This window comes from Argopecten irradians, chromosome 8 (assembly GCF_041381155.1).
Source record: "Argopecten irradians isolate NY chromosome 8, Ai_NY, whole genome shotgun sequence".
Lineage (NCBI taxonomy): Eukaryota > Metazoa > Mollusca > Bivalvia > Pectinida > Pectinidae > Argopecten > Argopecten irradians.
Window position 1 is genome coordinate 35,228,195 of NC_091141.1, and position 26,848 is coordinate 35,255,042.

The 26,848-nt window shown below is 32.3% G+C and overlaps 1 protein-coding gene across 4 annotated transcripts in view; it reads right to left on the reverse strand.

Moving 5' to 3' along the window:
• Nucleotides 1-26,848, reverse strand: part of LOC138330222 (signal peptide, CUB and EGF-like domain-containing protein 1) — a 97,445-nt gene that overhangs the window by 8,915 nt on the left and 61,682 nt on the right. For 3 of the 4 annotated variants that reach the window (XM_069277680.1, XM_069277681.1, XM_069277683.1), the window contains 12 exons: nucleotides 16,509-16,628; nucleotides 13,158-13,280; nucleotides 10,164-10,286; nucleotides 7,781-7,900; nucleotides 6,211-6,327; nucleotides 4,690-4,806; nucleotides 3,307-3,429; nucleotides 2,386-2,502; nucleotides 1,769-1,891; nucleotides 1,034-1,240; nucleotides 512-628; nucleotides 114-266 (listed from right to left, as the gene is read on the reverse strand). In XM_069277680.1, coding sequence (XP_069133781.1) covers nucleotides 114-266; nucleotides 512-628; nucleotides 1,034-1,240; nucleotides 1,769-1,891; nucleotides 2,386-2,502; nucleotides 3,307-3,429; nucleotides 4,690-4,806; nucleotides 6,211-6,327; nucleotides 7,781-7,900; nucleotides 10,164-10,286; nucleotides 13,158-13,280; nucleotides 16,509-16,628 — 1,560 coding nt within the window. Of the gene's footprint in view, nucleotides 1-113; nucleotides 267-511; nucleotides 629-1,033; nucleotides 1,241-1,768; nucleotides 1,892-2,385; nucleotides 2,503-3,306; nucleotides 3,430-4,689; nucleotides 4,807-6,210; nucleotides 6,328-7,780; nucleotides 7,901-10,163; nucleotides 10,287-13,157; nucleotides 13,281-16,508; nucleotides 16,629-20,424; nucleotides 20,693-26,848 lie in introns of those variants that run through there. The other variant, XM_069277682.1, reaches the window with a different exon arrangement.

The following is a 26,848-nucleotide window of genomic DNA, read 5'->3' on the forward strand; positions in this document are numbered from 1 at the left end:
GCATGTAATGCATCAGAATTGATTGTGGCGTTCCCACCGCCATTCCATTCTTAATATAGACACCAATATATATTACAAATAATAGGAACACACATTATGTAAAATATATCTACTTTTTGCCTTAAGTGGCGCCACCTCTATTTCAATATCAGCAGCTATGAGCGCTCCCTTCAGGTCCTGGACCAGTCGACGTGACTTCCGGGTATCACATTCAATACTGACAGAAGTGATACTGCACTTCCGGCGACATCGGTATTTCTTCAGCTCTGTTGACAGATTATTAAAGCAATTTAGAATGGTTCATATAGGTTCTTTAACAGGTGTTATTTTGTCTGAGATTTTATGTAACTAATCTATTTGTTTGGCAACATTTTGCAGTTTCAAATCATTTTGCTTCGGAAGTGTGCCATTGCTCTCACTTGCAATACGGAAATTCAAATGCATTTAAGCTTACGACCGAGCGCTTTTTGAAGAACCCTTAACTATGTAGATACTTATTTAGAGAGCATACCAAGTTGAGCAGTAATGTTACGTCGGATCTCCTCTCTTATGCTCCGGCGTCCTCGACACCTGTTTGCCATGAATAAAATCCTTGCTGTTTTCCTGACAACGGGAACCTCTGCTGCTTCTAAAAGAAAAAAATATATCGATTGTAAGTGATAAGTGAATAAAGTGATAAATAAAATGAAGGAGTTTTAAAGTGTTATGAAACATATTTATCACAGAACTGGCGCATTCAGTTATACTGTCATGTTATTTAAATTTCGTAAGAAACAATATAGTGACATCATAGTTAATAAAAACATCATATTACGCAAGTGATGCTGCACAATTCAATTGTACTGTACTTTTTCGGTAGACGGGTGCACCATATTCGAGGCGAATTTCGCAAGTCTTCTAAAGAAACGAAAAGGTGAAATATTGCCTTAAATTTCATAAATACTAATTTTGTGATGAATAGTATCTTATACTATGGAATTTATCAAATGAATTCGACGTATAACTCGCTTAAATCAAACATAATAAACTGTACCTGAACATGCCGATAACGTTTGATTTAGAAGCTTATGTAGCCACTCATATCCCGTGCTCGCCCCACATCTATAGATATTTTCGGCCTTTGGACTTGTGGAGTACGTCCGTGAGTTACATCGCACTGTGCACACTTGGTCGCCATCTTGCTGGACACACGTCATGGATGACTTGGCAGGGGTACGAAGTGGTAAACAGGTCTGGTCAGCTGAACCATAAATAGAAATCAAAGTGAGGCGTAAAGATCAAATGAAGAGTTCTATTGTACATATTTGGCCCATAATTGTAGGACTGCAAAAGGTAACGTTACCTATCTACCTACAGGAATTTCGAAAGAAATCAATTTTGAAATGAGGAGAATCCAACGGCCGAGGAGATTTTGCCAGTTGACGATATATTTGAAGTTTATGTGTAAGAATACACGCAGCAGAAAATTATATATGATTGGATCATATATTGTTAGAATATAAAGATGTTCCACCGCTGACGAATGGTATTTTCTCTAACAACAGGATCAGAGGAACTAGTATTTTCATCAGTTACAAAAGTTACTTACTTTACACCATTACCATCATTGCAAATTTGGAGCGTCTTATTTTACTTCCAGATAAAAACATTAAAAATAATTAATATATACATGTTTAAACATCAATTATTGTTTAAATGAAGGAAATCATTTATGCTCTGTCGGCAGTGAAGCATTTTAAAGTTAATTATATATCAACGCTATACTTACAAACACAGTCCTTTCGATTTGTATGAAGTTTGAAGCCCTGCGGACAATGACATCGGTACCCCCCTTCTGTATTCTCACATGAATGCTGGCATCCTCCATTATTCTGGGCACATTCGTTCATATCTATGAAACAACATTTAGAAAATATCAGTCTCGACAAAACAGGATATGAAATTAAGTTGTCCATCATTTTCATAAAGATTTTCATAAAAAAACTAAACCATATTGTTTGCGAATGCATCTGATATTTTTATCCAAATCAATAACGTCAGACAAGTCACATAAAAACATCAAAGACCTATAATGAGAGTTGACAGATTATTAACACAGGTTGGTGTCATTTTTAGCTATCTTCACTTAGGTAGGCACACTGAAATAAGCGACTAAATGCGTCTTTTCTTTTCTGCAGAAGTCGACTACATTAAGGTTATTTCTTTTATACATTTCCATAGAGACGTCTTCTCTTGACGTCACCTCAATTGTGTTCTGAATTGCATTGTTGTAAGACGACAATTCCCTTGTTCTTCCTCATTGATATACTGTATGCATTCACAATTTGTGTGTGTGTTGTTTTTTTCTGTGTGCAACTACATATAATGTTATATCTATATACAGACCTGCACAGTGAGTGATCCCATATAGTTGGAATCCTGATTTACACGTGCAATGGAACGACCCGGGTGTGTTAACACATCGTTGGTCACATGTGGTGTTTAGTTCACATTCATCAACATCTGAAATAATAAAATGATATGTTATTTACATAAAATCATATTTTCGCCTTTCCTTCAAATAGCCTGCTCCATATTTAATACAAAAGTAGTATCGGAAGTATCCCCGTTTAAACTAGTGCTTTTCACGCCTGTTAAATCATTTCCTTTGTTCACTCGAACAAAAGTTGAAAAGTAGGATTGCACTATGAATAATCTTAGGTACATTTCTTGTATTACGGTGTAACTCGTAATTTGTAGAGATGCTTTGACAAATTATGTGCCAAAATATATTTCTGGAAAGAGGTGTACAGCAGGTACTTTGTAAAATTGATAAAATATTCTTATTTTTTCTCATTTTACATCAAAATTGCGAAATTGTAGATCTGTAAAATAAGTGTTTATTTAGACATTGATGTTACTATTTTTGAACTCCTTAGGGGTATGCACGAATTTTTCTTGCAAACTGTGAATCCGCTTTCGCGGATTCTCACAAAAGCTTGTAAACAACTTTTTCATAACCTTATTTATGAAGTTAATAAATAGTTACATCAATGCTTATAATTGATTTTTCACACTACTTTTCTACACGTACGCTTTTATTAATTTTCCAATGGATTATTTTTTTAAATATTAATACGCAACGTCTTAGTCTCCATTGTGACGCCATGATTACGTCAGATTTCTTGTGACATTCTCAGATATTTTTTTCATTGTGTAAGAAGAAAAAGAAGCTGCCAATCAGAGAGTTGGATTTAGTATGAAAACAAATGAAAATTTAAAAAAAATATCAAAGATATCAATTAATATTAATTGTATAATATTTACCTGTACAGGTGTGGTGGTCCACTTGAACTTTGAACCCTCTAGGACAAACGCATTCATAACCACCTTTAGTATTCACACATTTGTCACTACACCCACCGTTAGCGATCTGACATTCATCTATATCTGTGGAAAGATAAATCAAAATTGACTTATCTACCGGAGCAAAATGCAGTAATTATTATTTTTTTTTGAACAATCATTTTTATTATGCATTTATGTTATTACCCTATGAAACGAAAGCTGATGTCGCGTCGTATCTGATTGGGCATCCTCGATACTCCAGCAGTTACTTTCACTGACGTTATATCTACCCCAGGACTATCTCGTTGTAACAAAAAGGCAACAGAACAGAGCAGGTAATTTAGTCCTTTGATGTACATCTAAAGTGCCAATATGCCCAACACTATGGTTGACTGTATAGCTTTAACGTTTGGCGTCGCTCTCTCTGTGGGCTTCAAAGGAATTTTTTGCATACCTAATATTGGTTGCATTTATATGTATTAAATGATTAACCATATATCTCTATTGTGATAAAAGTACATTAGATTTTTATGTTCAACTTCATGTTTAAAGTTCAATCTAATCAAGTAAAAATTTAGAAAAAAATCGAAATATTTTTGTAAATTTTACTGGATTAGATTGAAATATACACGTGAAGTTAAACAGATATCAGAAAATCATCGAATATACTTTCATTACAGTACAATGATAACAATAAAAACATATAGAACATAGAAATTCATAGAACAAATTATAAATTCATCTAACAACATTTTGTTTTTTCCTTCCCAGCCATTATGTTGTATTTTTATAATAATTAATTAATTAAATGTTAATAAAACAATCTGGAAAAATGGCATACCAAATATTATTTGAACACATATTTTAATCAATGCAGAAGCCTTAAGTCAAAATACAAAGATGCTAATAAATATCATGTCATCCGTGTATTATCTTAGAAAAAAATCGAAATATTTTTGTAAATTTTACTGGATTAGATTAAAATATACACGTGAAGTTAAACAGATATCAGAAAAGAATCGAATATACTTTCATTATATTACAATGATAACAATGAAAACATAATAAAATTCATAGAACAAATTATAAATTCATCTAACAACATTTTATTTTTCCTGTCCAGCCATTATGACGTATTTTTATGAAAATTCATTAATTAAATCTTGATAAAAACAATCTGGAAAAATGACATACCAAATTTATTTGAACACATATATTAATCAAGGCAGAAGCATAAAGACAAAATACAAAGATGCTAATAAATATCATATCATTCGTATAATATATGTTGTCTTGATCACGAATGATCGTAAAATCAACATATTGAAGATCTTAAAAAATGGAGAAATACATTATGCCTACCTAGACACGTTCTGTCATCTTGGTGTAACTTAAAGCCTCTCGGACAGGAACATTGAGGACCAGCTTTTGTGTCAATACATTTTCTATCACATCCTCCATTATTAACTTCACACGAGGCTGGTGAAGAAAAGATATTATGGGTTATTGCCAGAGCATATAAATGGAGTTATCCCCCTTTAAGCGTTCTTTAAATGTAAAGGAAAATCGTGTACATTATTAACTGACTGTTCAATCAACGAAAATATGCAAAGTTTGTTTTATATAAACTGAAACATATCCCTGACTGAAATGCTAATAATAATATAAACTGATATAACCAGATGGTAACTTAATTTATAAATTTCAATTCACAAAAATGATCTAATATGAAAAATAGTCCATCCCAGATTAACTATCAGATTAAAGTTCATATCAATTCTTTTTAAGCATTGAAGTCACTATCTTTTTTATTTCATCGGGGTATGAAAGAAATTGTGTTTGCAAACTGTGTGAATCCGCGTAGCGGATTATCATAAAGTTTGCAAACCAAATTTATTTCATAACCCGATGAAATTAAAAAAATAGTGACTTCAATGCTTATAATTAATTCTCCATGCTACTTTATAAAATGATATACGTTTACACGTACGATTCAATTGATTTTTTTCAAGGGATTATTTTTTCCAAATCAATACGCAACGTCAATGTTTCTATTGTGACGTCACGATAGCGTCGGGTTTCCGCGCCATTCTCAGATATTTTTTTTATCATGGAATGAAAAAAATGAATAGGCCAATCAGAAAACCAGAAACAAAGAAAAAATAATCATAAACATATGCAACGTATGGAATGTGAACGCTTCCTTAATTATTACAATTGTTTAAAGGGACAATTCACTCAGGCTAATTCTTTTACATAACCAAAAAGCAAAATATGGCATAAATGTATTGTTTTACATTTCTAATGAAACCTATAACATAAAATATTGACAAATTCCACGTAATTGTTTAGTATTTTAATTGATACTGGTGTAATTACAAATCGTTGATCAATACGATTAAGCAGGTAAAATACGTACGCTGTTCCCATATCCGAGCCAAAGTCACGCACGTTAAACAAATGAACTACATAACCACAGAGGAGGTAATAAATGATTTTTTAGGCAAGACAATTCACCTAATAAGGTAAACACACTGCTGTCAGAGCGATTTGAGCAGTTATAGACAAAAGTTACATTACTTTACGGGCAAGGGAGAGGGTTCGGCATACAATATGTCCGACCACAATGTGTAATGGCGGACAGCGAGCGAGTTTGAACATTTCACACGCATTTCACCACCATGGGCTTTTCTGGCATATCACAATAAAACCGACTGATCTAATTTCTATTAGAACTGGGGTTTTACGATATATGTACAAATTTTAATGTTCTCTTAGACCGAATTGTCCCTTTAATATTATTTGTGGCAATATGTCATATATGAATAATTGATCAAATTGATAATAATAATAATGAATTATCAGACTCTTTATCATACTTACCTATGCATGTATGGTTGTCATCCCTCAAAATATATTTTGGAGCGCACGAACATATTGGGCCATGCGGTCCGTCCGTGCAATTATGTTGGCACCCACCATTTCCGGCTGCGCATGTTTCTATCACATAGAAATAGTTCATCAATACCCATAATACAACAGTCAACATGTCGCTTCCAAGAACATATCACAAAATTACAAAGAGCACAAAAAATCAAATATGTCGACTTCTAACACTATTCAGTTCCGATATACACACAGAGTGAAAATAATCAACATTCCGTCTATAACTTGGGATGGTCTGGTAATCTACTCGGAATACTCCACAACATTGTGTCACCCTAAGCGACCACAGAATGACACATGATGACACAGAATTTAACATTGATATTCCCACTTTAATTTTGATACGGTATTACAAAGAAAGCAAACACATCGTCCTTAACTTGCCGACCTGTGATCAATTTAGTAAAATTTACATGAAAAACATTAAAATGTGGTTTTCAGACGGCGGCTTCTCGCGTAATTCCCAAAAGATGCTCTTGTAGAAACACATTGTAATAAACTATTTGGTACACAACTTTTTCGATCCAATATAAATGTTTTGGGTCTAAATGATACGACTACAGTCAACAAATATTTCTTTATCACAGGACGCCAATGAAAGGTTGATGATAGAGTCAAGCCATAAATTGCTTGGCAACGAAACAAAGGTTTTTTAATGTGCAGTTTCTTTTAGAAGCCAGGACAGTTAAAGTGTCTATCCTTTAAACTCACACAGGAAGTTTAATAGGTGCGGGGAGAAAACTTCACAATGTGGTGAAAAGTGCTTAAACGATCAGAATATTAAAACAAAGGTCAAGTGGAGCAATGTGAAGAAATGTTACATCAATAGAGAACGTGTTACATGGTGTATACAAGTAAGGCGATACAATAAACAGTTATAATGTGACAAAACTAACTAGAGCATAAGGTCGGCAATAATGCAATCGGACCAACAAAGGTCAAGGTTTGCCAAGGTCAAATTTAACACGTAACCCGATCATGATAAAACATTTAGTAAAGTCACGTGCATTCCAGCAGAAGAATAAGGATGAAAGGGAGTCAGGAAATATCAAACTTTAGGGTTAATATGTTATGAACTGGGGAAACAATTAACAAGCTATTAAGACTTTAAGTGACAACCATATATTAATAAACAAATGGATAGTATGGGTGTAAAACAAACAAAATTAAAATGTCATCCAGCGTTAAAATCAAAAAGAAAAACAGTTTTCTATATATATGATGAAACAATAGGAACCCTATAGGTAAAGAGTAACAAAACCAGAATGGGGATAAGAATAGGCGTTCCGGAGGCGTAAGCTACCTTGTGTTAGCGACAATAATCGATTTCGTTAAAAACCAGTTATGTTTTCCTTAACAACCGTAGGATAACCCATATTAAGTAAAGGGCTCTAGCAACAGACGTCGGGATAACCCTATCACGTAAGCGACCCTAGCGACCGTGGGATAACCCTGTCAAGTATGGAAAATACAGAAACTGACCCAAGTAAGATTGAAACCTACGTACGAATGCAGTCCAGGGCGTTGCTATGGAGCCTGTAGCCATCCCGACAACCACAAACAAGTTTTCCGGCAGGCGTGTGGCAGTAATGCTGGCATTGTAAATTTTCTTTACAATATGTCCCATCTATAAAACAAATTTAAATTAATAACAATTTCGAACGTCTTATTTCTACCTCTTAAGAGGTCTTCATCTAAAATAGTGTTTAAGAAACACGCTTTGTTCATCTCTTAACTTAGCAGGCTGAATTAAATGAATGAGGTTAGAACCATTTATTTTCTTTATTGGAAGAAATGATTCTCTAAATGTACTGAAATAACTACTTACTTGTCAAAGCATGGTTGCAATTTCACATCACAATATCAATTCTATTTTTAGTAGATACCAGCATTTTAACATAGAATATCACCACTTTTAACACTCTATTAAAGTGAAGAGTCGGGCAAAGGAAGGCTAAATTCGGTAAATATGATGTTCATCTATCCAGAATAATTTCTTATGAAATACAAAATAAAATTTCCCATCAAAATTGCTCTACATGCGAAGAAATTAATATTATTGGAATCCGAAAACGTCTTCGCGGCTAGTTATGGCCGTGTTGACATTTCTTCGTTGCCTCGCTTTCAAAGAATTTATTTTTAGAACTGTGCTAAACTTGCATTGGGCTTTTCAATAACTTTAATGGTCGACGGTCGTTTTGATATGTAAGGACTTTTGGAAGGCTAATGAACGCATTTAGATTGGTTTTCATGTTTCCTTGACGATAACCAAACCACGATTTTATTTAATCAATAAATATGTTTTAAAAATCTTAATTATTGTTAGCTACTATGAGAAATGTGAAAAGGGGAAAATGATAATGATTGCTAATTATAACGGAAAAAAACAATGGAAAAACAAGATTAATGTTCCTTTTTTCATTAAAGTAAAAAGAAGAGAGAAAAAATCATACAACAAAGACATATTGTGTAACTTCCATGTCTTCTTAATTCACCGGCTGTTCCCCTTCCCCTTTCCTTATCAAAGGTAAGTGAGATAAGTCGATCGCTGTTTATATCGTGTTGTTCCTATATTTGTACTTAGCGATATCAAGTTAACACTTGTTTTCTATTTTCAGCTGGGTCATATATAGTAAGGTAAGTGAACTTAGTCAGGTGTGATATTGTAGTTCCATTATCGATAGTTCGTTAGTACAGGTATATATGTGTTAAGTCTAGAAATTAATTTGCCGTGAAATTGATTACGATCCTACACCTGTACACATACCTAGGTAAGGTCCCAGCCCCACGACATCGTCAAAATATGCCAGATATGCACCTGGTGATCGTAATCGATGCGAGACATTTTGTAAAACATTAACTATGTTCAGGATTTATAAATAAATATCCACTACTAACGATAGACGTTAGAACAGCCAGCCTTATTGATGTTAATGATATTCGTAGACTAGTACGGAATAATCATGGTTCAGTCTCTCGGTAAACTGTACTCGAAGGCCTCATGAAAAGGTCAGCAGACGAGAGTCCCAGTTTGTGTTTTAAATTAGAAATATCTAGTATATATAAAAACATGGCCTATTTAATTTGTCTTTGTTTGGGTGTCAGTAGGACAAACAGATGTATTGTAAACTTCAAAGGTACTTGTTTTGGAGCGATCAAATATTGGCGCAAAAAAAAATCAGCGCAAAGACAAATTTGCGCATTGATGAATATTGCTGCATCAAAGACATACAAATCAGTAATTAAGAAACGTGTTCAAAATATTTTAGATAAACTCAGATAAATTTAAGAATCAGTTAATGAGCTACAGAATTCAGAATGAAAGAAATGTAATAAATGAGTATAGTATGAATGATTTACCGAATGAATGTACCAATGAGTAATATCAAGAATGAAAATAATAAGTGAATGATTGGAAGGTTAAAGAGAATATAGGAAAACGAATGTTGAACGAGAGCCCTCTTGCAAGAGGACAATTATGTAGGGATGCTGAATCAAGGGTCCCAACCCTGGCAGTCATCTATTGCTTATCATGGGAATAAAAAATGAAAAATATAATAGAAAATTAAGAAACGTATTTATTTTTGTAAGACCTATTATACATAGCATGTTTACTTTGTTTCTAAATTAGTCTCTTAACAAAAGAAAACTTTCACACTTATCAAAATATCCTACTTTTAGTAACAGGAGAGAAACTTTATTTTTGCCAAATGTGTGTAATAGCAATTCGTTATATGTCAGGTAATGATAGGATGGAATAGAGAGTTTGTGTTTGTTTTTGTTTCACACCTGTATTTCATGTTATATGTATGTTTAAACTGAGAAGCCAAATAACTTTAAGCAAATTTTGAACTTTGAACTACAGATTCATTTTTAATTTCCATGCTTACATTGACAGGTGCGCCCATCAGGGGCCAAAGAATATCCCTGATTACACCGACATTCGTAGCTCCCTAGGGTATTCACACACTGGGCTGCACATCCGCCGAGGTTTTCTAGACACTCGTTCTTGTCTACAAAAATATAACAAACGGGATATCAATTAACTTGTCCAAGTTTAGAATCATCATTTAAAGATGCTCTACTGCTGACGAATGGTATTTCATTCATAAAAAGCAAGAGCAAACGAATATAAATATTTTCCTTCAGTTATGAACGATACTTGCTTTACACCATTACTACCATTGAAAAGTTTGAACTTCTTAATTAATTTCATGTTAGAAATATTAAAAATAATTAATTGCGACCCGAAAAAAATCCTCAGTTAATTATTTGATATGCATTTTGGTATTAATTAGACACATATATGCGCAATTAAGCATCAGTCAATGTTTAAATGAATGGTATCGTGTATGCTTTGTCGGCGGTGGAGCATGAGTATTATCACGCAATCACAGCAACTGGTAATTCAAGATGAATTTTACTCAGCTGTTTTTACTCCATGTGATGATGGCCAAAAGACCTAACATTTATAAAAACAAGGTGCCCAATGGCCTTATCGATCACCTGAGTTCATATACAGAATGGAAAAAAGACATATTTAAAGGCTTTATGTATATTGGCCCACCAGGCCGTTGAAGTCAGTCAGTAATCTTATAAATTTGACTTTTTTATCTATGAAGAGTATTTGGTTCCATCAAATTTTTGAATTCAGAAGGAAGATTTTTGAAATGTTATCCATTTTGACCCCTTTTGACCCCGTCCCTCTGGCCCCTGGAGGTCCAATATGTATATGCTATTAAAATGCTATCTCAGGCTAATAATTCTAACCTAGCTTGACTAATTTCCTATGGAAACTAAGAAAATAAAGTTCATAAATGTGTTTTTGAAGTTGGTTCCGAGTTCCGAGTTCCAAGTTCTGTGTAAGCTAAACGGAACTCGGAACCTGTTCCGAGTTCCGTTTAAGGATTTAGATTTTTTAAATAAAATTTTAAAATTTCAGTTTATGTGATTGGAACATATTACAAATGTTGTCTGTTGTGTGATAGAGTCAGTTTAAATACGTTTTCAAATAACATATATTTCCGTTTATGTAACGGAGTTCCGTTTAAGGAAATATTCTATCATTATAAATAAAAGCAGTCAATGTGCTTTGAACATATTAGAAATGTTGCATGTTGGCTTTTTGAATGGATAGATATTGGTAAATCCACTTTAATTTAGTTTTCGATCAAATCCCATTCAACTCGGAACTCGGAACCAACTTCAGCCTCCTAATTCTGTAGCCTCTACAAATACGACTTTTGATTATTAACAAAAGTTTTCATAAAATTGGTTTGATTTAAAACCTTTGACAAATCCCATACGCACGCTGTCTTATTTTCCCCTGTCATGCCTTATAACCATACTGAGCTTTACTTTCCAACGACACACGACAGACAACTCACTGATAGTACTGTAACCTCATTTTGCAAAACAAAAATATTTTGTAAGACTATCGATGTAGATATCCTGACAATATATTTTTTATATAAGTTTGAAACTTTGAATGAAAATATTGTATATATGACTGCAATTTATGTCTATAACAAATCAATTTGAATGAACTATTTTTTTTTCAAATAGCCAAATTTGGAAATTTTGGAAAAGAGAAAAGGGCACAAAAATATCACTTCGCGTAGAGTAGAAAAAATTCAAAGAATTCGTCTTGTGTTCTAAAGTACTGAATGACATACACGATCATATATATCAGTAACATGTTTGGTTGTTTCAAAATATAACCCAATATGTAAATAAACTACTGTAAGAGCTTATAATTTGTTAATAAAAGCGGCACAATACACAATTTATAATATAACAGGAAATGCTTATGTGACGAACAAAATCACTCTATTTTGATAAAATTTCAAAGAGAAATACAACCTAGGAATTAAAACCTGCCACAATGACATATGTGTGTATATTTTGGGTATTGTATAACAGTGTTAGCCATATAAATATATGGTATACACTCACAGCTTGGTTGACCCTGGATTATATTCCGATTTTATTGCCCCATAAAACTAAATTTCACGGATATCATTGCCAAAAATCGACTTGGGCCAAGACCTCAGATAACCTTAGTGATCGGTGATTAAACGTTTCTCTGAACACGTTATGAATTATACTATTTTACTTTAAGCAGTTTAAACTGTTACAAGATTGCGTAGAGTTTATGAATTATTGAAAACAACAAGTGTTTGTGCCGACAAAAGACCAGGATTAAAATCGTAAAAGACAGATACATTGTTAGATACCAATTTGTTTACTCAAAATGGGTAAACAACAAAATTTGTGGATCATTTAATATAACTATTTCAATTATTAGTAGCATGGGTAAATCTAAACATAAATTACAACTGCAACATAACATATGTACTATCTTTTGTGGCCCAAGATGAAATGATTTATCAGGTCAGCACACATTTCAACATATTTTTTCATATAATGTAAACCGTCTATATTTCGTATTCGATTTACTTTCACAGCGAATTTTCCGATTAAAGTGAATTCGCGAAAGCTGATCTTCGTGGATGAATATCGAGTACTGATCTCGTTCCTATTACGTGGTCTGGTAGGTTAAATATTCAAAAAATAAACAAAATTGTACTCGCTGGCCAATGACCGCAGTTCAGAATGCTGTGCAGCTCAATATTCGACTTTCAACATGCAAAATTTGAATGATGTGCAGCTTGATATTGATCAGACATATGATATTCAAATTATTGAATGATATGTAGCTCAACATTTGATATCGAATATGCATAATTTGAATGCTATGCATCACGATATTCGACATATGATATTCACCTTTCACAGCTTGATATTCAATATTCAACTTGCGGAATTTGACTTTCGTCCAACTCGACATTAGCCAATCAATATTCAGTATTTAAAATTCTTACCTATACAATTGTGTCCATCCCTGTCCAATACAAATCCTTCTTTACAGCTACAGGTGTAATTCCCACTCTGATTCTGGCAAAAATGAACACATCCTCCGTTCTCATAATCACACTCGTTTTCATCTGAAACATAATATATATAATTACGTAATATTTGTCGACATTTTTTGGGGGATTTAACGGCGATTTAGCATAAAATTATATATAATAACATTAAAAGGACAATTCAGTGAGGCTAATTTTGTTTCATAACCACAATTTAACATAAAATTATATATTATAACATTAGCAAAAGTTACTATCAATGTTTATTACATACATGTATATATAAAAATAAAATACGGGCAAATATGTTTAGACATTTTCTGACGCAAAATTAAAAAAAGTTAAGAAATTAATTAATTAAAAGTACAACATCAAAAACAGGGGTTGCTTTTGTTGTATATATGCAATTAGCATTAATTAGTTTGATTGTCTTTTTGATAAGTCATGTACGTTAGTTCTAGGCGTTTAACATGTTTCAAGTATTTGTTATAATTAATTTGATCGAAAATAGAAAAATCACTTGTCATATAAATATACAAGAGAGTTCATTTATACTGTCGTTTAGAGAGACGACATACAGAGGCAATGTCTGTTGTCTAACCCCACTGACTTGTGTCAATAGAATTGTTTGAAATTTACACTTTATTTCATGCGATGGATCCTAAATCAACTTCAGCTGGTGTTCAAGGATTAAATTGTAAATTGAGACATCAGGATAAAGATATTATTGATTTTTCAGCTATTTCATGTTTTCAGCAATGACTCTTTTGAAACCCAGACAAGAATCTTTAAACTTTTACTTACTGTACCGGATGACCTTTTTCATTATTTTGAGACTGTCTTGTGTTGCCGTTATACTGATAATCTTGTCAATAAAAGGTAACATGATCCCGATGCTCAATTTAAAAATAGGTATTCCAAGGTCAGGGAAATTGCTTGGCTGACCTTCCTTCTCATTTCCTCATAAAACATCGCGCTAAACGCTTAATATATCCTGTCTGGGGAAATTTGTATATCACTCTTAATTCGTACAGTAAAAAGTAACTGAATATCTGTCTGAAGGATTTACATCAATCAAAGTGTTCAACTCACCAGAGAAAAAATGTTCATCACATAATAAATTATTTAAAAATAAAATTAATATAATTGACTTTCTACAATTTTTTGCGTATAATAATGAAAGAAAAGTGAAAAAAAACCCACAAACCATACATCAATTTGTTATGTTACATATAGTTTGCATTTCTGATGGATATGAAATCACCTCTCCTTGTATAATTTCACTTATAACCATGATTCATTCGTCTTACCTAGGGAATAATAGTTATTTAGTTACGTTTTAAGATAAAGATTGACGTTTGTTATAGAAATGGTTTTATTTTATCGTCATAATGATTCATTCGAATTCCCATAATTTAAATTTAACACGCAATTAATTGTAATATATCATTGTTTATTTTGTTCAATGTAATCAAATAAAGAGGTCATTCTCAGAAATTTAAAAACGAAATAAAAACAAAGGTGAATTTTTTCTGGATTCATATTTCTGAATTAAGAAAAAATAGTTTTAAGGATCGCATTTTACATATGTGCTTTCTGGAAACGTAGCATACGTTCTCGTTACAATTTGGTTAAAAACTATTCGATGGAAATACCATACGTTCTTTTCAACGTTTCTTTTGTTTTTGACATCTGTGTTTTGAACGCAGAAGACAGAGTGACATGTGTCAGAAAGTGTACTTATCAAACATAAAAAAGCAAATTTTTTGGAGGTATTTTCGTACATTAAACGTCATTTAGTCACCCAAGTTGTTTCCATATCTTTACAAACGTACTGTTACCAGTATTTTGAGGTTAATGTTTCTGGAATACATTTCTTATTAATATTTATAAATCCGTATGCAGAAAACTAATTGGCATTAAACTATATCACAGAAGTATGGACATCTGCAACTTCAGTCTAATTGTCTTCAGGTGCAGTGATGTTCAGAGATGTATCAAAACTCGAAATTAACAATTGCATTATACACCCAGTCTCTGTTCCTGGCATTATAAATGAAACTTGAAAACGGTAGTTGTTTTGTTTGTAAACTATAAATTATGTTCAACGTAATTATTGCTTGTTTAAACAGAATGTTTTTTTGTATTAATAATGTAAGATTTTTTTTCACAGCAATGTTTTCATGACACGATATAGAATATTATCGACATTAGATATGATGACTATTTTGTTTGATAAAACTTGTATTGTGTAAAGATTTAAACATTCACAATTAGTTTAGTAATTAATTCATTATTCATCAGCTTAAACATACCCATTTTCAAACATTGAATAAAAATATGTAATTTCATTGCTTATATAAGTTTTCCCGTTGTTTCTTAACAGTAATGTAAAGTGAATCACAGTTTCATGTTTATACTATAACATTCATTAAAATTGTCAAATAATGTATTAATTCATTCAAATACTAGTTCATGTGATATATTCAATCCCCGGTATGTAATACAATACCTTATAATTCATATTATGAAAAAGATTAAACTTTTAAGGTTTTGTATTTCGTCATGTATCCTGCCTAGTACCCTTTGACGTCATCCATTTGATAGTTTATCATTTGTGTACTATAACCTGAGTAATTTTCATTGTCTGAGCCTTGCTGGCGGGAAATTATCGTGACGTCAGTAAACAATGACGAAATGTTAAGATTCGATGGCGTCATGACAAAATAAGTCCCCCGCTGTGATTTTGACGTTGACATTCATTTTTAGCATTGAAGTCACTGTTTTTAATTTCATCGGGGTATGAGAGAAATTTTGTTTGCAAACTGTGTCAATCCGCGTAGCGGGTGCTCACAAAAGTTTGTAAACAAAATTTGTTTCATACCCCGATGAAATTAAAAAATAGTGACTTCAATGCTTATAATTAATTTTTCAGGCTACTATATAAAATGAAATACGTTTACACGTACGATTCCATTGATTTTTTTCCAAGGCATTATTATTTTCCAAACCAATACGCAACGTCAATGTTTCTATTGTGACGTCGCGATAACGTCTGGTTTCCGCGCCATTTTCGGATTTTTTTTTTCATCGTTGAATGGAAAAAATAAATAGACCAATCAGAAAGCCAGAAACAAAAAGAAAAAATAATTATTGAAAGGAAAATTTTATTTGAAAAGTATCTATAATGAATTTACAGGCCTATACTCGAAAAAATAACATTTCTTATGAAATGAACAGTAATTTCAGATCCTACATGCATACCTTTATCAAATATATACATAACATATCTCTTTATTTGCTTACCTACACATATTTTCCCTGTGCCATAAAAACCTGGCTTGCAGCGACATTTGTATCTCCGTCTCGTGTTTATACAAATGGCGTCACGGTCACATGTGTGTGTCCCAGTTTCACATGCATTACCTGTAAATATATATATATATCAATTGACATTATTTCTCATAAAATCAAAATTGTCTCGCCATTTATTTTTTTCCATTGTTTCTTTGTTTATTGTTACCATGGCTGATAAAAGTACAATATGAAATTGTATTTCCAAAAATAAATCATGTTTCCACATAAAAGTGTAGCGACACTGCCTTAAAAGTAATGCAAATGAATATTATATAAATCAGACTTATAGAAGGACATAATGTATCTCAGATACGAGTAAGAAATGAAAAACAAATGTATTCAAAGGGATTTGGTATGCGTTATCCTGATGGCACGTTCCTCTCTTGTAATGATCTAGATGGTGTGCAATAAAAATTGAACATTAAACTCTCTTTTTTTTGCAAAACGTGGAGAGTAAAGAACCATTTAGAAGCAAAATACATGGACAGGAAAGGTCGTAAATGTAGGGTAAATTCCTTTTAGTTAATAACGATGACATCAAAGAATATTTTAATAGTGTATGCACGATTTATTTGGTGAACATGTAAAACCTATATTGCCTATTAACTCTGAATTCTTAGAATGTGCACAATACTGAATATTAATTGATATGGTCTTTTTTGCTACACTGAATACACAATGTGCGTAGAAGAAGTAACGCCATAATATTTGTTTAATATGTATACAGTCAAACTTGTCTAACGACCACCCAAGACACAGGGTTTCAATCCTGTTTCAAATATTGTTTGAAATGAAATTCGTTGAAATTGAAGGGACAGAGGGAAATCGTCTTCTAAGCCTTTATACACATGTTGAAATTGGTCATTCGAGACAATATAACAGTGATAGTATGAAACAGGTTGCTGCAATATTGTAGCTCAAAAGACTTTTAGACAGATAATGGTGTCGTCTTTAGAGCTATAATTGGTGCCTATTACTGATAATGGGGCGAGGTAATGATTATGCAAACAATTATTAAAACGTTTGTATTGTATTTGTTTATTTTGCTTACAAAAGTACCCAATAGGGAATAAGACTTATAAAATATTAAATTCACAGCGACACATTATTTTTTACATATACATTTGAATGTCTTTTCGAAGGAAAATTGAACGGCTAGTATATATAATATATTGTGAACTTATCATCTTGAGCGTTAAGATAGATAAAAAGAATAGATGGTCTCTATATAGAAGTGCTTGTAAGTTTCTTTATATTTTCTACGTGAACGGCAAAACGTCGGTTGCTAGATTTCAAAACGACTTGGGTAGGGTTCTATTTACAATCAATTAGTCTCACCGACAGGTGATTGTGACGCCATACTCTAACGTCGGTGTGGAATCCCCCCGAATCCCCGTGTTGAAATAAATTGATTAAGAATTGAATTATGGTTTTCAAACTACGAAATGACCGCTCATTTTCTACTGCAACAGAGGGATAATGGGTTAAGTTAGCTTAATTGGTAGTAATTCAACAGGTATTTTTAGGAAGGTCATTAAATATATATAATACACTCCTGTCCTGCACGTTGACCTGCCATACCTTTCATTCTTTTTAAATACCTCTGACCAGATATGGCCGAATGTCCCTAGATAACCCCATAAAACCATAAACGTCTAGACATGTATGTCTCTGGTATGTATGAATGACTATCATCGTATACAGGTAAATCAATTTCCTTTACTATATACAGTCGGTACTCTTGTTTGTACAGCATAAACATATCGTACCACGAAAACAACATTTCAGATATACAGTAGAATGTCGATGAGTCGATCTTAAATGAGTCGAATTTCTCGATGTCATCACGTTACTATCAGTCCGGATTTGTCCAACCTATATAAACTGTATTACTGCATATATAAATGCGGTTACTTATGAAAGTTTAAAGTTCCAATGCAAAAACCAGATGAATTGTTATTAATAAAAATGTGAATAAAATTAATTTAGAAAATGTTGCTTCTTCCCTGTCATAATGTGAAAGAGTTTACATAAATAACATTGTAACAATATAGGATACTATTGCATTAAAACAAAATTGTCTAATATCATAATGTGATAATCATATATTATATGAAAAAATAGGTATAACGTCCCTTTTAAAGAATATAATGTATGGCTCGTGTGAATTTAACTGAGAAAAAAACTTTCAAATGGTATTGAGTCAAAAAGTATTTTCAAAATCGAAATATTTTCACTTATGAATTTTAAAGATTAATTTGAATACAAATTTTATAATATGGACATATAACATATGTTTCGAAAACATAACAATGTATTCAAATTAATCTTTATATTTTAATCTACTATTGATATTATCTCTTTAAAATTCCAATTTCATTGAGGAACTTTATGCTATGGAATAATTGCGCCGTTGTAAGTGCCATCCAATCAAAAGCAACTTTGCAATCGACAACGTCATTTTTTTGTTCTTGGTGGATAACATAAATGTAAACAAGCAAAATGAAATAATGTATATATACCATGACAAATGAATAGTAACACCATTGTCTACACAACTAAATATGTATAACTGTGCAGAAAGAAATTTAGATACGAATTAATAAGTGGATTACATAACTTTATTCGAGATCACAATGTTGTTTTCTTCCAAATAAGTGGTATACATATCTTGTTTATTCGAGAAAACGAGATTTTCCCCCTTGCCTTTAGAACGATATCCATATTGAGCGTATGTTTAACTTCTAAAATTTTATTTCAATTTGCATGAAACGGTTCTATTATTGCGTTCAGATTAAAATTGCTTTTCATTTATATGTATTCAAAAAACAAAATTTTCGACGTTTTTTTAAATATATAATTGAATTGATGAATAATAGTCCACGTTGCATCTGATTCAGAGGCAGAGCACGTAAGTTATTGTACAACCATGCATCATCATAGACGCATACACATCCGGATTCTCACCGGCGTTAAATAGTATTTAGAGGTAATTGGATTCGAAAACTCCATAAAATTATATGATGCATGTACATAATTTTTTTATTTTATTTTATTAAAATATTGTGATAATATGTACATAAGACATTATCACGGTCATTATTTAATCTCGTCTAAAAGACAAAATGGAAGATGGATTTTGCTCTTTAATTGAAGTGTTATCAGCTAGATAATTGATAAGTAATAAACTATAATATCTGTTTGTTTGACTTCAATAAGATTTATTTTTTTTAATTTCATAATATTTTTAATTGTATATTAGTCCCTGTCTTTGGCTTAAGACGCATATGTACTAAATGCCTGAACATTTTCAATAATGATAGATCTATGCTATTTTATACAAACCTATACCAATAAATCTATATAAATAGCATAATATCGATTTCATACGAGTATTTGTTCACTCATTCAACACGTTGAAAATAAAATACACAAGTGTCACATGTGTATACATAATTCACAAAGCATACCATATGTATAACTTTCAATCGCAGTCCTTATTTGTTTTTATGCCTTATATTTATAGATGTGCATGTTTAAACATAAAAACGGATACAGTTAATTATTCATAGATTTTAGATGGAACTTAAATATCAACCTTTTGCTTTATAACTATGAAAATTAAAATCAAAATGATTTTTCCTCTTCGAAAATTACGCATAGTTGCTTGAGCTATATTTTTTTAATATATATAATTTTTTAGATTTACATAATACTGCAGTTCTAATCCATGGTCGTATTCTTGTTCCCAAAAAACATTTTGCTTTACAAAAACACTTATACAAATTAATTAAGTTTCCCACAAAAAAATACAACTAGTAATGCAAATGCCTGTACTATAATTTTTATCACTACTTTAACTTACAAAATTCCTTGCTTGGTATATTTGCAGCTCTTCCACAGTCGTACTCCTGCTCAAAACCTGTAGCTATCTTTATACACATCATCATATTGAGAATTAGTCCCAGGTAGCTCGATAGCATTGTTAAATTTACGATCATCAACATTTGACGATGTTACATCTTCTTCACGACATTCAACTGTTCAAACAGTTACAATGACAAGTGTAAATATCCTTAATGTGGTCAAGACGTCGAAAATGCAACATTTTATTTAAACATTTATACTTTTTGATTGGCAGATGCATAATGATTGTACAGTAGAAAATGCAAATGCAAGTGCACCAGGGGGCACCTGTTTGAGTATTTTAAGAATTAAAAAGGGTTCTTTTATGACCGATGGGAATTGAAGGCAAAAAAATTCAACCCCATGTGTGAAACAGTGTGGTGTTGAAAACCTGTATAATACGTCACTGTTTAGTGTCTAAAGTCACGTGACCTGCACAATCATCGCAATTTATGTTTGCATATGTAAAAGAAGAAAAGAAATTGTTTCCAATTAGTAAGGGAAAATTTGTAGTTCTGTAAGGCAGAAATTCCACCAGTGTAAACACATAAATTGATATTAAGTGCTGAGACTGTACACTTTCGTTAGTTAGTGGATAAGGCGGGTGTATATAGTGTACACTCTGATTTAGGGCCAATAGTACTGTTCCGATACATTTTAAGTTCACGGGTAATTCAACCCCTGTCCGAATATATTTTCCAGACGCTGCTCACATAAGCATGTGATATGTAAAGAGTAGGTAGACTTTTTTGGTTGATTGAACATCGTGCACGTTATTTTCTATGACCAATGAAGCTAGCGTTTAAGAAAATTGCGAAATACTCCCTTCCATTTCGTTCTTATATACAAGCACCTGTCGATGACATGCTTTTTCAATGGAAATCAATATCAACTCATAAATATTTCCATGTAAAAATTTAAAAATAATTATTTGGTATATATATATCATATACTGCAAACAAACGTTTTTCGCATGTCAATAAAATTCGCTTATTTTCGCAAAATTACGTAAATCATTCGCCGCGAATATGTTCTTAGCACAGATAAGTGGTACCATATGACTCGCAAAAAGAAATCACCGTGAAAAGGGCGGTAGACATGAAAACGTGAAATTAAGTCACAAATATAAGTTGGTGTACAGAAGAAGTTCATTCCATCATCACGTTTGTATCTAAGAAGAAACGAAACATACTGAAAATTTACACTGCCAATCAACGCATTACCTTCGGTACAATTTATCGAAAAATTTACCAGATTTATAGAATAAACCATTTTTAGATTTTAAAAGAAATTTGATATGGTTTATGAAGTTCCAGTTATAACTTTGTAATATCATATCCCGATTAAAGAGTTCAAAACGACCCAACAAGTATCCCATTGACTATCTTTATGTCTTTTAGCGCAGCAGTGTAAATAGACAAACTCTGCACCAGCACATGACAGCACAGCGGCACGCGCCAGAGCCGAAGTAGCCGAGACCAGAGCGAGTACACATTATGAAAAAAACTGTATCCACGTGACTTGATGGTCTGGTTGTGGTAGAGTGGCTAAATATCAGATATTAAGTAATCGTGGAATGATGCACTCTGGCCGTGGTGATATACCGCATCATGGTAATGTACGGTGTGATACCTATATAACCAACAGTGTCCTATCGCTATGATAGATTTCAGACTTATGTTTTAATGTAGCATCCCCTCAACACTGGGGCATTATCTATACCATAGAGCTTCATAACCCGCTTAAAATTATTTATTTGCTAGCTTTTGTTTTAACGTCATATTAACAGCCATAGTCATTTAAAGATGTGCCATGTTTATAAGGTAGAGAAAAGCCGGAGTATCTGGAGCACATCCACCGACCTACGGTCAGTGCCTTGTCAACTTAAGATTTGAAACCGAAACCCGAAAGATTGGAAGTCTAATGATAAGATATTAGAATACCTTAACCACTACGCCTCGCGCAACTAGTATGTTTGTTAAGTTATGGAATTGTTCTCTTCAAAACAATGGAATTATCAGACGTTTTAAAAGAGTAAGTTTCAATCCATCACGGACACTGGTCAAATGAATCAAAATCAAAGTAGCCTCAGTAGAACTTTTTATGTCATGCAGGGTATTTTATTATTTGAAGACATGACAAGAAGAATTGGGCAACAGGTCAAGCTTGTAAAAATCATATTCTTTTCTCAAAAATAATATACGTTTAGAAGCACCGAACAAATCACACGTATTGCAATACATAGCTTTGAAGTTTCCAAACATTTCAAACACAGGTTTTATTAATTACGCAGGATGTAATAAATGGCTGGGATAAAAGCTTATGGCGTTTAATTTATTAATGAATGAATCCAAATAAGACAATTATGACCGGAAATTATAACTTAAAGGCTTTATGTTTTAAAACTGAATAAAAATGAACTCGGTTGTCGCCATGGATCACAACAAAAAAATCCTACTCAAGAAATGCGTAAAATAGATAAACATGTAACGAAACCTACCATGCTAGTAGATAGTTTGTGTTATAAATATACTAGTTTGTGGATGTGATGTGACTGGTTTCATTCAGTTTTTTGTAGTTTGATATTCGACAAGCCTTAAGAATACATTTTTCAAAATCTGATATTTATAATAACTATATATATCCCTAAATGATACGCGTGCTTTAAAGATATCCTCTGTTCAGCGAAAACACTTCGAATTTTTAGTTTGATATTTCACGAGCCTTTAGCATGCATGCTTGTTAGATACTAATATTAATAATAACAATATATATTTCTGAATGATAGGCGTGGCTAACATAAAACTTTAAAATTCAGCTAAATCACTTTGTCGTAAACTTAAAAAGAGAAATTACAATAATAGCCTGTCTATTTACCATCCTGTATAAGTGAGGCCTTTTATCGTGTGCTCCCTTGGATACCATAGTCTGACTGACGTGTCTGTTTCATATCAAAACACACGTTGTTGTTGTATTGACACAACTACTAATTTTGTGTTTATACATGTATAAACAATATCAATAATTTGGTTGTTTTTATTGTATTAACATATTAACAGCCAGGGTCATGTAAAGACGACCTCTCGTGTATTTGGTATCTTCTGTATGAAGTGAAAAGCATGTGTTTCAAGATTTAAACCTATTGTTGTAATGCAATTTTATGGCCGGTGTATAAGGCAACCAAGGCTTTAGAGGGACCTTATCCCGGTTCAGCCCTTCCTTTCGAAGAATTAATGTAAATTCGATCAACTGGTCAAGTGTTTTTGCTTCAATAATAATCGAAGCGAATACGCAGTACAATTCAACTATTTTTCGCACTGTCCCTCCAAACTTCTAAATATGCCCCTTTCAAAGTCTAATTTTATATCCACATGTTGCGGAATGTAATTAAACGATGGAATACCTATCAATGATTAAGTGTTCTAACGTTTCATTGAAACACATGCAAAAGACAAATAAGAGAAATAAAGTAGAAAAGAATTCTGGGACCAAAATCATGATATTATTTGATAACATTTATGACCACTGTTTGCATAACATTGGTAAATTCAATGCTAATATTGGGGCGATGCTAAGGACTGATCTGTTAGAATGAAGACAAATTATTTGAGTTAAAATCTAGCAATCAAGCTTACGGTCATGGAATGGGTTGGCAGATACCAGTCGTAAACTTTATCTGCGGAGTGGTATTGATGTAGTAGTAATAGACGCAGTCAAGTAGGCGGTAAACCAGTAATTGACTTATGGATTTAGTAGTTGGTAGAGAATTGTAAATTAAGTTAAACTGTAATTAACTGATAATAAATCACTTGTGTGTATTTGGACTATATCATTAAATGTTTTAAGTTCAACCGCAGATCATTGGATGAAATCTTAATAAGTTACCGTGACAGTAGATCAAAATTAGACAAACACAAAAAATCGGTATGATATGTCACATTTTGACAGTAGAGAAAAACAATTTTCAAACTGGTATATGTCAACAACAGTATCAATACCCAATGTAATACTATACATGAAGGCACATTGCAGATCATTAAAGAAAATAAGTTATCGTTTAATCCAGCTCATTAGTAGCCTAAAAGCCAGGGGACGTACTGATAAATCCTTGTTGAGTTTACGAGCGCTCTGGTACAGAAATGGGTTCAACACTCTCTCGCGTTTACAGATTACATCAGTGGCAAAATAAGTTAATATCAGGAATATTCAATTTTGTATGTAACTTACACTCAATTAGAAGGGACTTCACACATTCTGTGTTATTTGTGAAACCGGCGCCTTTGATGTATACGCATTGTCAATTACATGCATGTACTAGAGATAACGGAAATGTTTTATGTGAAGAATTTCTATTCTAACGCGCCGATTTACATCCAATAAATGCGATCCAATAAACATAAATTTCGTTTCATTTTAAATTGCTATTTCGATTTATATAAATATTGCAATAACGATGAACAGCTGGGATAGCTGGTGATTTTTTTTTAATTTATTGGTAGAATTTATCGTGACGGCTTCGGCAAAAAGTTAAACAAGCCGATAACTTAGCATTCGACTTTCTATTTCAGATTTATCATAGGATTGAAAGTTTAAATCCACTAATTTCGAAGCGTGTTGATGTTCGCTTTATTCACGTGTCACTGAAATCTGCAAATTGTAAACACCAGCGAAATATTAATTGGCGTAATTCATAATTTTCGTCTCTCGGTATAGGTTAGCAAAATATAAGCAAATCCTTCATTTAAGCATTGATGTCACTATTTTTTAATTTTATCGGGGTATGAAAAAAAAATTATTTGCAAACTGTGTGAATCCGCGTAGCGGATTCTCACAAAAGCTTGCAAACAATTTTTTTTTCATAACCCTATAAAATTAAAAAAAATAGTGACATCAATACTTATAATTAATTTTATACTCTATTTGATAAAATGAAGTATGTTTAAATGTAACATTATAGTGGTTTTTCAAGGGATTATTTTTTCCGAATCAATACGCAACGTCAATGTCTCTATTGTGACGTCACGATAACGTCGGGGTTTCGCGCCATTCTTGGATTTTTTTTTTCATAGTGGTATACAAAAAATATATTGGCCAATCAGAAAGCCAGATTTGGTATGAAAACAAAGAAAAATTAATTATTAAATCTTAATAGAAAAAAAACCTAATTTATAATGATGAGAGTGTAGACAATGTCATATAAGTGAAAATATAGAATCCTAATTTGTTATTGATTTCGTGAGAAGATCTGATGACACAAGTCGTCAGATTTATATTATTTTCTCAATTCCTATAGTATTAATAGGATTGCATACAAAATAGGTATACACTTAAAACAATATTTATCACATTTTTAGAAGTATGATATGATGAAAGAAAAATCACTGATCAGTATCCTCAGTTCTTTATGCTACGTCATTGGTCATGTTATGACGTCATCGTTTTACAATCTTATAGATAATAGACGAATTATGTGGTAAAAGAATACATAATGAAGTATCACAGACAATAGAAATATCTGAAATGTTGACAATATCTATTTAGATAACACTGCCAAACCTTTAACAATATTAAAGCCCTTGATTTAGTAAATATTCAGACTATATTTTCTATGTATCTCTGATTTGTACCTAACTACAAAATTATCCATTATTGATTTAAAAGAGAAATCGAATTGCGTCATTTCTGTGCCAACAATATTATATGATTTACTTCAAAGGCTTGCTTTGAAAACAATAAATAAATCTAATAACAAAGATCGATAAAAATAACATCAGAGACATCAGGATAATTAGCAACTCGTTGCATAGACATCTCAAATGTCACAAACATCATATTTGCACCAACATTAATCATCATGGAAAATTAGAAATCGACTTCATTAAAAACTATGCACCACAATCAGATATGCAATCAGATTTTATGTCACTTTCATAGATATGAACACAGTAGCAGACGAAATATTGCATGAAACTGTAGTCTTGGAGACAAGAACAAAATTGGTGATGGGTTTCATTATCTTTTTAAGAGTTGCGACCAAAATATCAATCATCATTCGAATTTCTTTGTAATTATCATTCGTCTACAAATGGTGTTTATGCAATAATGTTTGTCATAAATTACTTGTTTAATGTTGTATCAAGTTTTGATCATATAATTTATTGCTATATGTAACACTAAAGAACATTTGTACAACCAAACATAATATTATTCTGAGGACCACCCTGACATTCTCGCTCTCGATGAGGACGCGGTAATTCACGAAGATGTCACGAAATATTACAGCAAGCCTTCCCCCTCTGGGTCGCGAGGTCAAATTCATTGTGAAATAATTGTTAGCTACCGACCGTTGGTTGATGATTTTCTTTTCGAACTCCGGCTTTTTT